The sequence below is a fragment of the Astyanax mexicanus genome, chromosome 23, assembly GCF_023375975.1.
Source record: "Astyanax mexicanus isolate ESR-SI-001 chromosome 23, AstMex3_surface, whole genome shotgun sequence".
Classification (NCBI taxonomy): domain Eukaryota; kingdom Metazoa; phylum Chordata; class Actinopteri; order Characiformes; family Acestrorhamphidae; genus Astyanax; species Astyanax mexicanus.
Window position 1 is genome coordinate 31,539,175 of NC_064430.1, and position 16,925 is coordinate 31,556,099.

At 41.3% G+C, this 16,925-nt stretch overlaps 1 protein-coding gene across 1 annotated transcript in view; it reads left to right on the top strand.

Annotated features, from left to right (window-relative positions):
- aldh1a2 (aldehyde dehydrogenase 1 family, member A2) overlaps positions 1–16,925 on the top strand; it is a 77,227-nt gene that overhangs the window by 48,045 nt on the left and 12,257 nt on the right. Inside the window, exons 5-7 of the mRNA XM_022664122.2 lie at positions 10,994–11,055; positions 14,784–14,912; positions 16,414–16,527. Coding sequence (XP_022519843.1) covers positions 10,994–11,055; positions 14,784–14,912; positions 16,414–16,527 — 305 coding nt within the window. The remainder of the gene's footprint in view (positions 1–10,993; positions 11,056–14,783; positions 14,913–16,413; positions 16,528–16,925) is intronic.

Genomic DNA, 16,925 nt, shown 5'->3' on the forward strand with positions numbered 1-16,925 from the left:
ACAGCTTAGCAACCACCTGGAAAACATTAGCAATTGCCTAGCAACAGCTTAGCAACCTTTTCAGAAATGATAGCAACCGCCTAGCAACACATTAGCAATCAAAAGTTTAACCAAAAGTTTTACAATTTCAGCATTTAAACAAGCGTTTTTAGATTTCAGCGTTTAATCAAACGTTTTTAGATTTCAGCGTTTAACCAAATGTTTTTAGATTTCATCGTTTAACCAAACGTTTTTAGATTTCAGCGTTTAATCAAACATTTTTAGATTTCAGCGTTTAACCAAATGTTTTTAGATTTCAGCGTTTAACCAAATGTTTTTAGATTTCAGCGTTTAACCAAACGTTTTTAGATTTCAGCGTTTTCGGCATTTAGCGTTTAGCCAAAAGTTAACAGCATATCAATGACTCTTCACACTCTTCAGACGGAAAAAGCTTAGCAACCATTTTAACTTTTTAACGTTATTAGTGTTCTTTTCCAAGCCAACTTAAAGTTCGTTCACGAACTTTACCTTTTCTAGTTATTATTATTATTATTATTCTCGCAACAAAATTTAAAACACTACTCCTCCTACAGCTTTTGACGTAGAATCACGAAATTTTGCAGTATCGTAGAACCTATACCCGATTAGGTTGCTTGTGCTTTTTGAAGCGATACATCGTACGGTTTTCGTAAAAACTTCGTAAACGTACGCATTTTTTTCCCATAGGAATGAATGGGGCGAAATTTTAAACGTCCGTAACCGCCACAATTTTTGACATACAAATACAAAAATCAGACGGTCTATAGACCTTACCGCGTTCTTTCCGAAAATGTAAACGTTTTGACGATACGTCGTACGGTTTTCGTACAATTGTCGTACGAAGTTTTCCCATAGAAATGAATGGGGGGCCCAGAGTTCTATCTCACACACGAGCAGCTCTGCGCACGGAACCCCTTCTCTCCCCTGCTCCTCCAGTACTGTGAGTGTATGGAGGAGTTGCTGTATGGAGCACCTATCAGTCAAAAGTTTGGACACCCCGGCACCCCAGCCAGGGTTTAGCAACCACCTATTAACTGCTTAGCAACCACCTGGAAAACGTTAGCAACTGCCTAGCAACCACTTAGCAACCACTTTAGAAATTATAGCAACTGCCTAGCAACCAGTTAGCAACACCTTAGCAACCACCTGGAAAACGTTAGAAACAGCCTAGCAACCACTTAGCAACACCTTAGCAACCACCTGGAAAACGTTAGCAACTGCCTAGCAACCACTTAGCAACCACTTTAGAAATTATAGCAACTGTCTAGCAACCAGTTAGCAACACCTTAGCAACCACCTGGAAAACGTTAGAAACAGCCTAGCAACAGCTTAGCAACCACTTTAGAAACGATAGCAACTGCCTAGCAACCACTTAGCAACACCTTAGCAACCACTAGGAAAACGTTAGCAACTGCCTAGCAACCACTTAGCAACCACTTTAGAAATTATAGCAACTGCCTAGCAACCAGTTAGCAACACCTTAGCAACCACCTGGAAACCGTTAGCAACTGCCTAGCAACCACTTAGCAACACCTTAGCAACCACCTGGAAAACGTTAGCAACTGCCTAGCAACCACTTAGCAACCACTTTAGAAATGATAGCAACTGCCTAGCAACCAGTTAGCAACACCTTAGCAACCACCAGGAAAACGTTAGAAACAGCCTAGCAACAGCTTAGCAACCACTTTAGAAACGATAGCAACTGCCTAGCAACCACTTAGCAACACCTTAGCAACCACTAGGAAAACGTAAGCAACTGCCTAGCAACCACTTAGCAACCACTTTAGAAATTATAGCAACTGCCTAGCAACCAGTTAGCAACACCTTAGCAACCACCTGGAAAACGTTAGCAACTGCCTAGCAACCACTTAGCAACACCTTAGCAACCACCTGGAAAACGTTAGCAACTGCCTAGCAACCACTTAGCAACCACTTTAGAAATTATAGCAACTGCCTAGCAACCAGTTAGCAACACCTTAGCAACCACCAGGAAAACGTTAGAAACAGCCTAGCAACAGCTTAGCAACCACTTTAGAAACGATAGCAACTGCCTAGCAACCACTTAGCAACACCTTAGCAACCACTAGGAAAACGTTAGCAACTGCCTAGCAACCACTTAGCAACCACTTTAGAAATTATAGCAACTGCCTAGCAACCAGTTAGCAACACCTTAGCAACCACCTGGAAAACGTTAGCAACTGCCTAGCAACCACTTAGCAACACCTTAGCAACCACCTGGAAAACGTTAGCAACGGCCTAGCAACCACTTAGCAACCACTTTAGAAATTATAGCAACTGCCTAGCAACCAGTTAGCAACACCTTAGCAACCACCAGGAAAACGTTAGAAACAGCCTAGCAACAGCTTAGCAACCACATTAGAAACGATAGCAACTGCCTAGCAACCACTTAGCAACACCTTAGCAACCACTAGGAAAACGTAAGCAACTGTTTAGCAACCGCCTTGCAACCACTTAGCAACCATGTGTAATACATTAGCAAATAACTAACAACCGCTTAGCAACAGCTTAGCAACCACCTGTAAGACGTTAGCAACTGCCTAGCAACCACTTTCAAGATTTTAGCTTTTATCCAAATGTTTTTAGATTTCAGGGTTTAACCAAACATTTTTAGTTTTCAGCGTTTAACCAAACATTTTTAGATTTCAACGTTTAACCAAACGTTTTTAGATTTCCGTGTTTTTGGCATTTAGCGTTTAGCAACCATTTTAACTTTTTAACGTTATTAGCGTTCTTTTCCAAGCCAACTTAAAGTTCGTTCACGAACTTTACCTTTTCTAGTTAAGTTGGCTTGGAAAAGCCAACTTACTGTTCTTCGTAATCTTCTTATTATTATTATTATTCTTCCTCACTTCTGTTAAACGCTACTCCTCCTAGGGCTTTTAACGTAGAATCACGAAACTTTCAGGGATCGTGGGACCTATAGTGAATTACGTTGCTTGTGCTTTTTGGAGCGATATATCGTACGGTTTTCGTAAAAACTTCGTAAACGTACGCCCTTTTTTCCATAGACAATGAACTAGAAGAATTTTGAATGGCTGTGAACGTCACAATTTTTGAGATACGAAGACGAAATTCGGATGGTCTATAGAACTTAGTGAGTTCTTTCCGAAAATATGCTTTACGAAACGATATGTCGTACGGTTTTCGTACAATTATCGTACGAAGTTTCCCCATAGGAATGAATGGGGGGCCCAGAGTTCCATCTCGCACACGAGCAGCTCTGCGCACGGAACCCCTTCTCTCCCCTGCTCCTCCAGTACTGTGAGTGTATGGAGGAGCTGCTGTATGGAGCAGCTATCAGTCAAAAGTTTGGACACCCCGGCACCTCAGCCAGGGTTTAGCAACCACCTATTAACTGCTTAGCAACCACCTTAGCAACCACCTGGAAAACGTTAGCAACTGCCTAGCAACCACTTAGCAACATCTTAGCAACCACCTGGAAAACGTTAGCAACTGCCTAGCAACCAGTTAGCAACACCTTAGCAACCACCAGGAAAACGTTAGAAACTGCCTAGCAACAGCTTAGAAACCACTTTAGAAATGAAAGCAACTGCCTAGCAACCACTTAGCAAGCACGTTAAAAACGATAGCAACTGCCTAGCAACCACTTAGCAACACCTTAACAGCCACTAGGAAAACGTTAGCAACTGCTGAGCAACCACTTAGCAACCACTTTAGAAATGATAGCAACTGCCTAGCAACCACTTAGCAACCACCTGGAATACGTTAGCAACTGCCTAGTAACCAGTTAGCTACACCTTAGCAACCACCTGTAAAACGTTATCAACTGCATAGCAACCACTTAGCAACCACTCTAGAAATGATAGCAACTGCCTAGCAACCACTTAGCAACAACTTAGCAACCACTTTAGAAATTATAGCAACTGCCTAGCAACCAGTTAGCAACCACTTAGCAAACACCTGGAAAACGTTAGCAACTGCCTAGCAACCACTTAGCAACACCTTAACAACCACTAGGAAAACGTTAGCAACCACTTAGCAACCACCTTAGAAACGATAGCAACTGCCTAGCAACCACTTTAGAAATGATAGCAACAGCCTAGCAACCACTTACCAACACCTTAGCAACCATTAGGAAAACGTTAGCAACTGCCTAGCAACCACTTAGCAACCACTTTAGAAATGATAGCAACTGCCTAGCAACCACCTAGCAACACCTTAGCAACCAGCCCAGATACCATAGCAACACCTTAGCAACCACCTAGCAACACCTTAGCAACCACCTAGCAACCACCTAGCAACACCTTAGCAACCACCCCGGTTACCATAGCAACACCTTAGCAACCACCTAGCAATACCTTAGCAACCACCTAGCAACCACTTAGCAACCACCTAGCAACCACCTAGCAACACCTTAGCAACCACCCCAGATACCATAGCAACACCTTAGCAACCACCTAGCAACACCTTAGCAACCACCCCGGATACCATAGCAACACCTTAGCAACCACCTAGCAACACCGTAGCAACCACCCCAGATACCATAGCAACACCTTAGCAACCGCATAGCAACACCTTAGCAACCACCTAGCAACATCTTAGCAACCACCCCGGATACCATAGCAACACCTTAGCAAGATCTATATCTTGCACACGAGCAGCTCTGCGCACGGAACCCCTTCTCTCCCCTGCTCCTCCAGTACTGTGAGTGTATGGAGGAGCTGCTGTATGGAGCAGCTATCAGTCAAAAGTTTGGACACCCCGGCACCCCAGCCAGGGCTTTGCAACCACCTATTAACTGCTTAGCAACCACCTTAGCAACCACCTGGAAAACGTTAGCAACTGCCTAGCAACCACTTAGCAACAACTTAGCAACCACCTGGAAAACGTTAGCAACGTCCTAGCAACCACTTAGCAACAACTTAGCAACCACTTTAGAAATTATAGCAACTGCCTAGCAACCAGTTAGCAACCACTTAGCAAACACCTGGAAAACGTTAGCAACTGCCTAGCAACCACTTAGCAACAGCTTAACAACCACTAGGAAAACGTTAGCAACCACTTAGCAACCACCTTAGAAATGATAGCAACAGCCTAGCAACCACTTACCAACACCTTAGCAACCATTAGGAAAACGTTAGCAACTGCCTAGCAACCACTTAGCAACCACTTTAGAAATGATAGCAACTGCCTAGCAACCACCTAGCAACACCTTAGCAACCACCCCAGATACCATAGCAACACCTTAGCAACCACCTAGCAACACCTTAGCAACCACCTAGCAACCACCTAGCAACACCTTAGCAACCACCCCGGTTACCATAGCAACACCTTAGCAACCACCTAGCAATACCTTAGCAACCACCTAGCAACCACTTAGCAACCACCTAGCAACACCTTAGCAACCATCCCAGATACCATAGCAACACCTTAGCAACCACCTAGCAACACCTTAGCAACCACCTAGCAACCACCTAGCAACACCTTAGCAACCACCCCGGATACCATAGCAACACCTTAGCAACCACCTAGCAACACCTTAGCAACCACCTAGCAACCACCTAGCAACACCTTAGCAACCACCCCGGATACCATAGCAACACCTTAGCAACCACCTAGCAACACCTAGCAACCACCCCGGATACCATAGCCACACCTTAGCAACCACCTAGCAACACCTTAGCAACCACCCCGGATACCATAGCAACACCTTAGCAACCTCCTAGCAACACCTTAGCAACCACCTAGCAACCACTTAGCAACCAACCTGGATACCATAGCAACACCCTAGCAACCACCTAGCAACACCTTAGCAACCACCCCAGGTACCATAGGAACACCTTAGCAACCGCATAGCAACACCTTAGCAACCACCTAGCAACCACCTAGCAACACCTTAGCAACCACCCCGGATACCATAGCAACACCTTAGCAACCGCATAGCAACACCTTAGCAACCACCTAGCAACACCTTAGCAACCACCCCAGATACCATAGCAACACCTTAGCAACCACCTAGCAACACCTAGCAACAACCTAGCAACCACCTAGCAACACCTTAGCAACCACCCTGGATACCATAGCAACATCTTAGCAACCACCTAGGAACACGTTAGCAACCACCTAGCAACATCTTAGCAACCAACCCGGATACCATAGCAACACCTTAGCAACAACCTAGCAACACCCTAGCAACCACCTAGCAACCACCTGGTATATGTTAGCAATTGCCTAGCAACCAGTTAGCAACAGCTTAGCAACCACCTGGAAAACATTAGCAACCGCCTAGCAACACATTAGCAATCAAAAGTTTAACCAAAAGTTTTACGATTTCAGCATTTAAACAAGCGTTTTTAGATTTCAGCGTTTAATCAAACGTTTTTAGATTTCAGCGTTTAATCAAGCGTTTTTAGATTTCAGCGTTTAATCAAATGTTTTTAGATTTCAGTGTTTAACCAGACGTTTTTACATTTCAGCGTTTAATCAAACATTTTTAGATTTCAGCGTTTAATCAAACGTTTTTAGATTTCAGCGTTTAACCAAACGTTTTTAGATTTCAGCGTTTAACCAAACGTTTTTAGATGTCAGCGTTTAATCAAACGTTTTTAGATTTCAGCGTTTAATCAGACGTTTTTAGATTTCAGCGTTTAACCAAACGTTTTTAGATTTCAGCGTTTAACCAAACGTTTTTAGATTTCAGCGTTTAATCAAATGTTTTTAGATTTCAGCGTTTAACCAAATGTTTTTAGATTTCAGCGTTTAACCAAATGTTTTTAGATTTCAGCGTTTTTAGCATTTAGCGTTTAGCCAAAAGTTAACAGCATATCAATGACTCTTCACACTCTTCAGACGGAAAAAGCTTAGCAACCATTTTAACTTTTTAACGTTATTAGCGTTCTTTTCCAAGCCAACTTAAAGTTCGTTCACGAACTTTACTTTTTCTAGTTATTATTATTATTCTCGCAACAAAATTTAAAACACTACTCCTCCTACAGCTTTTGACGTAGAATCACGAAATTTTGCAGTATCGTAGAACCTATACCCGATTAGGTTGCTTGTGCTTTTTGAAGCGATACATCGTACGGTTTTCGTAAAAACTTCGTAAACGTACGCATTTTTTTCCCATAGGAATGAATGGGGCAAAATTTTAAACGTCCGTAACCGCCACAACTTTTGACATACAAATACAAAAATCGGACGGTCTATAGACCTTACCGCGTTCTTTCCGAAAATGTAAACGTTTTGACGATACGTCGTACGGTTTTCGTACAATTGTCGTACGAAGTTTTCCCATAGAAATGAATGGGGGGCCCAGAGTTCCATCTCACACACGAGCAGCTCTGCGCACGGAACCCCTTCTCTCCCCTGCTCCTCCAGTACTGTGAGTGTATGGAGGAGCTGCTGTATGGAGCAGCTATCAGTCAAAAGTTTGGACACCCCGGCACCCCAGTCAGGGCTTTGCAACCACCTATTAACTGCTTAGCAACCACCTGGAAAACGTTAGCAACTACCTAGCAACCACTTAGCAACCACTTTAGAAATTATAGCAACTGCCTAGCAACCAGTTAGCAACACCTTAGCAACCACCTGGAAAACGTTAGCAACTGCCTAGCAACCACTTAGCAACACCTTAGCAACCACCTGGAAAACGTTAGCAACTGCCTAGCAACCACTTAGCAACCACTTTAGAAATTATAGCAACTGCCTAGCAACCACTTAGCAACACCTTAGCAACCACCTGGAAAACGTTAGAAACAGCCTAGCAACAGCTTAGCAACCACTTTAGAAACGATAGCAACTGCCTAGCAACCACTTAGCAACACCTTAGCAACCACTAGGAAAACAATAGCAACTGCCTAGCAACCACTTAGCAACCACTTTAGAAATTATAGCAACTGCCTAGCAACCAGTTAGCAACACCTTAGCAACCACCAGGAAAACGTTAGCAACTGCCTAGCAACCACTTAGCAACACCTTAGCAACCACCTGGAAAACGTTAGCAACTGCCTAGCAACCACTTAGCAACCACTTTAGAAATGATAGCAACTGCCTAGCAACCAGTTACCAACACCTTAGCAACCACCAGGAAAACGTTAGAAACAGCCTAGCAACAGCTTAGCAACCACTTTAGAAACGATAGCAACTGCCTAGCAACCACTTAGCAACACCTTAGCAACCACTAGGAAAACGTTAGCAACTGCCTAGCAACCACTTAGCAACCACTTTAGAAATTATAGCAACTGCCTAGCAACCAGTTAGCAACACCTTAGCAACCACCTGGAAAACATTAGCAACTGCCTAGCAACCACTTAGCAACACCTTAGCAACCACCTGGAAAACGTTAGCAACTGCCTAGCAACCACTTAGCAACCACTTTAGAAATTATAGCAACTGCCTAGCAACCAGTTAGCAACACCTTAGCAACCACCAGGAAAACGTTAGAAACAGCCTAGCAACAGCTTAGCAACCACTTTAGAAACGATAGCAACTGCCTAGCAACCACTTAGCAACACCTTAGCAACCACTAGGAAAACGTTAGCAACTGCCTAGCAACCACTTAGCAACCACTTTAGAAATTATAGCAACTGCCTAGCAACCAGTTAGCAACACCTTAGCAACCACCTGGAAAACATTAGCAACTGCCTAGCAACCACTTAGCAACACCTTAGCAACCACCTGGAAAACGTTAGCAACTGCCTAGCAACCACTTAGCAACCACTTTAGAAATTATAGCAACTGCCTAGCAACCAGTTAGCAACACCTTAGCAACCACCAGGAAAACGTTAGAAACAGCCTAGCAACAGCTTAGCAACCACTTTAGAAACGATAGCAACTGCCTAGCAACCACTTAGCAACACCTTAGCAACCACTAGGAAAACGTTAGCAACTGCCTAGAAACCACTTAGCAACCACTTTAGAAATTATAGCAACTGCCTAGCAACCACTTAGCAACACCTTAGCAACCACCTGGAAATCGTTAGCAACTGCCTAGCAACCACTTAGCAACACCTTAGCAACCACCTGGAAAACGTTAGCAACGGCCTAGCAATTATAGCAACTGCCTAGCAACCAGTTAGCAACACCTTAGCAACCACCAGGAAAACGTTAGAAACAGCCTAGCAACAGCTTAGCAACCACATTAGAAACAATAGCAACTGCCTAGCAACCACTTAGCAACATCTTAGCAACCACTAGGAAAACGTAAGCAACTGTTTAGCAACCGCCTTGCAACCACTTAGCAACCATTTGTAATACATTAGCAAATAACTAGCAACCGCTTAGCAACAGCTTAGCAACCACCTGTAAGACGTTAGCAACTGCCTAGCAACCACTTTCAAGATTTTAGCCTTTATCCAAATGTTTTTAGATTTCAGCGTTTAACCAAACATTTTTAGTTTTCAGCGTTTAACCAAACATTTTTAGATTTCAACGTTTAACCAAACGTTTTTAGATTTCCGTGTTTTTGGCATTTAGCGTTTAGCAACCATTTTAACTTTTAAACGTTATCAGCGCTCTTTTCCAAGCCAACTTAAAGTTCGTTCACGAACTTTACCTTTTCTAGTTATATTCTAAAGTCTAATTATTCTGTAATTCCGTGAAAAAATGTGCAAATGAGCATGGTTACTGTTATATTATAGGAGTGGGGGATGCACTGTATACGGGACAGATGCATTGGAACACCTGCTTATTTATTGTAGGGTAATACAAATAGTTTATCCTACTTCTGTTGTCCAGAGATGACTTTCTGCTAGATTTTGGAGGAGCATTGCTCTAAGGATTTGAGCACAAGAGCATTATTAGTAATGATCACCAACCCGTCACATCCCCAAATGTATTGGCTGGAGCTCCTTTATTCCAGAGAACACAGTTCCACAGCTCCACAGCTCAATACTTTGGGCTTAATACCCCTCTGTAGCTCTGAACTGTTATTAGGCATGACACCATTAGGTTCTATACAGTATATTTACTCAAGAGATTGTGTGTATGCATTGCACATCTGTGTCAGCAATGAGTGAAAGTTAATGTGTCCACAAACATTTGGATATAGCATGTACAGAAAAAGCCTGAGCCTATTGGATTGGTTTCCTGGACCGGGATTAAGCCTAGTCTTAGACTAAATGTTCGTTTTTTTAGGAAGTCTCCATTTAAAAGGCTGTTAAATCCAAGACTAGACTTATTCCCTGTCAGAGAATCTGTCCCATACAGTTTAAATACTAAGGCTCTGTACAGCATGTGGGTCCTCATTCCCATGAATACATAACTTATGTATCAGTTTTATAACAGCTGCATAATGTATCGTAGTGTGAGGCTTATTAATGAGGACGTTTCTTTGCAAAAGAACGAAATAATAAAAAATCTCCTGCAGTTTTATGATTATTATTACTGTATTATTATGATTATTGTTTCTACTTCGCCAGCACTTTGCTGAACTAAAGCCAGAGCACATTTGTTGAGTTTGAGTTGACATGCAATGTAAAGTTTTAGTTTTATGCTTGCAGTTTTGTGAAGCAACACAAATTGTCCAAAAGTTAGTAGACACCTGCTAATCTAACAATTTGACCAAAATTTAGTGTGTTAACAAAGTTGAGGGGTTTTAAAGACCTTAAATGGGGTAAATTCACCAGTTTTTAGGTGTGTATATGAATGTCACTGCCAACATTAGTAAGATTCCACCTGATGAGATTATAGACACTTTGATGTAGTGAGGCAATGAGGCAATGGGCTTCCATTTCTCTGGTGTCTATAGATCATATTGGATAAATGGCCTTTGCTTTTGGCGCCCAAATGTGGCAGCTCAGTCCAGGTATTGAACCCACAACCCTGTCATTGATAACCCAGTTCTTTAACCACTGAGCCACCACTGCCTCTCTCTAATTCACTCAACAATATGTCTCAAGATTAATAACTACATAATAATGAACCTAAAGTACAATGTTCTGTGTCCCGTTCGCCATGTTTAAGATGTTTTAAAGTTCTATGCTCTTTCTCACAGATGGAGGGTATTTATCATTCACCAGACACGAGCCAATCGGAGTGTGTGGACAGATCATACCGGTGAGTACTGACCTATTATAATGGTGGTTCTGAGTATCTTAGTGCTGTCTACACTGATATCAATCAACTCTTAATTTTCACTTGGTATTTTATTAAGGAGGGACCATCATTTACAATGCAGCCGTGCATTTACAGTTTAAAAGTGATTAAAACATTTAGATAAGAAATTAGAACTAAAAAAATACTAATTTTAAATAAATATTTTATATAGAATAATAATAAATACAACTCTGAAAAAACAAGAGACCACTTAATGATGTTTTTCTTAATTTTACCAAATTAAAAACTTCTGGAATATAATCAAGAGGAACTACTTGAATTTTTGCGCCATGAGTGGTATAAAAATATCCAAAAGCAGTGTGTAAGACTGGTGGAGGAGAACATGATGCCAAGATGCATGAAAACTGTGATTAAAAACCAGGGTTATTCCACCAAATATTGATTTCTCTGCATCTTTTTTGTTTTTTCAGCCATTTCTCATTTTCTGTAAATAAATGCTCTAAATGAGAATATTTTTATTTGGAATTTGGGAGAAATGTTGTCTGTAGTTTATAGAATAAAACAACAATGTTCATTTAACTCAAACATAAATCTATAAATAGCAAAATTAGAGAAACTGATTCAGAAACTGAAGTGATCTCTTAATTATTTCCAGAGCTGTGTATATAAAAAAACACCATACAAATTGACACATAAAAAAAAAAACTACCTGGGACAGCATGGTACAGTTAATACTATCGGCCCATGACTTTTGCCATGTCCCATGCTGTGGGGTATGTGGGGGGGTTTTCTACATTGAATGTGTCACTTGTCTCTTCACTAACTGACAATTCTAACCAGATGCTGCCAATCACAATCATTGTATTATTTATTATTTTAACTGTTTATGTCACTGCTTAGGGATGATTTGTGAAATAAATAAGCTATGTAACAGGGTACATATAATACAAATAACAATGCTTAACTAATCATTTCACTGCAATGCACAAAAAAAATACAAATAATTCTGGTCTGAAGGGGTTAATCTCTTCGTGAGCAGACGCAGGCGTGTTATAGCTGGTGAAGCACTGAAGTGTGCAGGCAGGGGTTCTCCAGGACCAGTGGAGTGGGAACCACCGGGGTAAACACAGCCGTCCCGGCAGCGTTAGTCAGACCCGGAGCAGAGGGATGAGGGAGTCTGGGTTAGGGACTTGGCCGGTGCAGGACGGGGGATGGACGGCCGCTGTTGAAAGACTATGTGCAGGTTACTGGAAGCCTCTGCCGTTTATTTGTCAGGAGAGCAGATAAGGAGGAGGGGGAGGGACAGAGAGAGAGAGAGAGAGAGAGAGAGAGAGAGAGAGATTGAAAGGAGTTGGGTAGACAAAAGAAACAATATAGAGACATTTATATAGAAAGTTCTGGCGCCATAATTAAATGAATACAGTTAAACTGTTGTAAAGAATATTGGCTGTTAAATTGTGTGAAACTGACACCAATAAATCCATAATTCCATAATTGATTATTTAGAGCAGGGGTGTACAAACTTTTTTTGTTGGGGGCCAGAAGAAGAAATATATTTAAAGTCACGGGCCACAGACTGTAATAAAACAAATAATGAAATATACCACTTTAAATAATACATTTTCCTGATTACTTTCATTTACACACCATTTTACTTGACTTACTATCTTTATCTTTGACAGTGTTGTGTAAACTAAGATTTTTCAAATTGATGTTTAATTTCATGATGTCTCTTAATATTACAGCAGAAATACTAGAAATGGGCACTGTCTCCGCTTTTAGACTCTTTGGCCCGTTTTTCTGTGCTAGAAATGCGCACCCTCTCCGCTTTTAGACTCTTTGGCCCGTTTTTCTGTGCTAGAAATGCGCACTCTCTCTGCTTTTAGACTCTTTGGCCCGTTTTTCTGCGCTAGAAATGCGCATTCTCTCTGCTTTTAGACTCTTTGACCCGTTTTTCTGCGCTAGAAATGCGCACTCTCTCCGCTTTTAGACTCTTTGGCCCGTTTTTCTACGCTAGAAATGCGCACTCTCTCCGCTTTTAGACTCTTTGGCCCGTTTTTCTGCGCTACAAATGCGCACTCTCTCCGCTTTTAGACTCTTTGGCCCGTTTTTCTGCGCTAGAAATGGACACTGTCTCCGCTTTTAGACTCTTTGGCCCGTTTTTCTACGCTAGAAATGCGCACTCTCGCCGCTTTTAGACTCTTTGGCCCGTTTTTCTGCGCTAGAAATGCGCACTCTCTCTGCTTTTAGACTCTTTGGCCCGTTTCTGACACCTAGCGTTCAAACTTTGAATCTCACATTATAAAAACCAGCTTAACAGCTTGCCAACTTTCATTGTATTTCTAAAATACCTCCAAAAAAGGAAACGGGCCGCAAATGGCCCGCGGGCCGTAGTTTGGACACTCCTGAGTTAGAAGTACTGTATCCTCTTCAGTAACACAGATGCTGTGAAGTATCGTAGAGAATTCTCTTGTAATATATATCGAGTATCACAGGATCACGGTATCCTGCGCAACATGTTGTGATAATATTGAGTCTCAACTGATATGTGTTTCTGAAGACATCAGAGGATCTGACATAAGCATCAGTAGTGTCATGCTTCTCCTAATTCAAATGCTTAAAGAGGAAGCAGTGAATATTTCTGGTGAGTTGGGGATGAGTAGTGAGTGGGTGAAAGCTTAGAATGACGCAGCGATTGTTGCTTTATGACTGGTGTGTGTGTAGTGTGTGAGTGAGTGTGTGTGTGTGTGTGAGAGTGAGTAAGGGAGTAGGAGTATGAAGTTCTGATTGTAGGAGTTAATGACAGAAACAAAGATAATAAAAGTATTCAGCAGACTGTGTGTGTGTTCTGTGTGACTGTGTGTGTGTGTGTCTAGGTTTGTATTAGGCAAGACCTAGGTTTATTTGTATAGCACCCTTCATACACAGAGGCAATTCGAAGAGCTTTACAGAAAGATTTAAGACTCAATGCAGAACAAGTTTAAAAGAAAGTTATAAGAAATTATAAATGAATAGGAAAAAATGTCAATTTATACAGAATTAAAATTCATAAAATAGGAATCTAAGAAATAAATGTAAGACATAATGCAGAACAATGTTAAAAGAAAGACATTATAATTAATATAATAAAAAGTAATAAAAGTGTACAGCACGGCATCTCACAATACAATAAGATAATTCTCAACAATACTTCACAGCATCAGAGTCAATATTCCTAAATAATAATCAAATACCAGGAATTACGGATTTATTGGTGTCCAATTTCAATTGGTGTCCAATTGTGCACAATTTCACAACTGATATTCTTCACTCAAGGTTTACCCTATTTATTTGATTTGGTAGCCCAAATGAAAACAAAACAATATATTATAAAAAATACCCTAGCCAATACAGCAATAATACTCGATTCAAACCTGCTGTGTGAAAAACACTCATAATAGAAGTCTAGTCCTGAATAAATATGGTTTTGGATGGGAATGTTGCATTGAGAGTAAATATGGTTTTGACATGAACAGTTACAGTAAATATGATTGAATATTAATTGTAAAAATCTCCTAAATAACTTGTAATACAATATTTTTACATTGACTTCCATTGAAAGTTAAGAGGGTTTTTTACTTTACTGTTTTTTGTGTGACACAACAACATGCACAATTAAATATGTGTGGCTCCATGTCCTGAAAAGAGTATAAAACCACATGTTAATGTGTGTGTGTGTGTGTGTGCAGTGGAACTTCCCTCTGATGATGATGGCGTGGAAGCTGGGACCGGCTCTGTGCTGTGGGAACACGGTGGTGATGAAACCGGCCGAGCAGACCCCCCTCACCTGCCTGTACATGGGATCGCTGATCAAAGAGGTACAGCCAACGCATGCTACAGTACATCCACAACACCACAGCTTCTGATCAAAGAGGTCCAACGCGCTGGTGCTACAGTATATCCACAATAACAGAGCAGTGACCACACAGCGCTCTGATCAAAGAGGTCCAACGCAGTGTGACTTATCTGGGATCAGAGCCGGATTCAAGATTTACAAGTGTTGCAGGGCTCAGGGCTCACACCACAGTGCTGAAGACTAGTACACACTAAAGCGAACATTAACCAAAACATTATTAGACCACCCCATTAAAAAGCTTAATTTTGTGGACATTTGATCTTTATTAAGAAACTGTCTGTCTCTTTCTGATAGTTATACCTGTGTAGGAGAGCTGAAAATCCTTCCATTCATGCCTATGAGGAATATGAATTTGACTATACATTTTCCAAACATTGCAAGTCTGATCTGTTTAAAAAGAATAAATCATAAAACTAAGCTATTAGTTCTACGATTTTTCCAAGCTTGGTGTTTGTAGCTTGAAAAATGTGACCTATAGAGAAGTTTGAATTTTGAGGTTCATTGCGGTACATTCTTATGGGAGTGTTTTAGCGACAACATCTTTTGTTTAGATGATTACTGTATAAATACTATTACAGTTATTCAAAAGCTGTATTCAGGGGAGAGTTGGAACAGTGTTGATATTTCGAAAACTGTAGGAAAAGGAACGCTCCAAAAAACAGGTGAAATAATAATAAAGAAGATAAAAATAAAACTTTATTTTTTAAGCTACAAAAACTCAATTTTGCACAGTTGTAGAACCAATATTACAGTTATATTCTCTTTAAAGTTTTAAAGTTTTCGTGCATTACTTTCCCTTTTGAAATGAATAGTGGAGTGCTTAACTATCTCACACAGTTGTACAGTATGTGTTCAGCTAAATTAAATACACTTTTAAGCAAGTTTAAGCTATTAGCATTGATCCAATGAGGAATAAATGTCCATATATTGAAATATATTTAAAAATTGAAAGTATTTTTTCTGTATGACTGTAAATATGGATAAATATGAAATTGACTCGACAACAAACTTTTGTTTGTTGAGTTTGATCTTTGAGATTAAAGCACAGTACTGAAACACAAGCGCACAAGTTCTGAAAACCTGAAACAACACTGGTTTTGATGGTGCTGGTCAGCAGTCGGGACCTGTTTAAAACGTGGCCAACTCTCTGTCCACTGATGTGCGTCCATCCCACAAGAAAACACAGTGTCTTCCTCACTCCTCTTCTCCTGATCTGTTATTCCTCTGCCTCTCCCTTTCTGTGGGAGCGAGATCTCTGCCCTCTCTTCTTCCTTCTGATGTTCTGTCTATCCTCTCTTTCTCCGGGCCTGGAGGGAGACTGGGATGGGTCCGGATTCCCCCTCCATGGCCTGTGGTGTTCTTGGCTCAAGACACTTTCTCTCTCTCTCTAGTTCTCTCTCTCTCTCTCTCTCTTGTTCTCTCTCTCTCTCTGAAGATTGTTTCCTCTCGTTGTGTTTGCACAGGCCGGGTTTCCACCAGGAGTGGTCAATATTTTGCCAGGCTTCGGGCCAACCGCGGGAGCCGGCATCGCCTCGCACATGGGCATAGACAAAGTGGCTTTCACTGGATCCACAAAGGTAATTTTCCTATCAGAACCGCACCGTCCCGCTCCTCCTTTCCTCTAGAGTGACACACTGACGGACGGGGGATGAGGCCCTGATCGGGGTGGGCCAGGCGGTGGTGGTGTTGTGTGCCATTGTTTTGGGTTGGATGGAAATTGAGGAGGTTTCTATGGGAAATACATCCACGCATACCTCACACAGCGCAAAGCAATCAGATGCACACACACGCACACACACACACACACACACACACACACACACACACACTTTCAAATGAACTGTTTGAATGGCCTAAACCCAAAAAGCAGACTTCAGAATAAAAGAATGGTAAAACACAGGGAAAGTACAGGAAAATAATCTCCTACAAAACAACAGTATGAGTATGCTTTTTAGCTTAACAGTTGAGTTTTAAA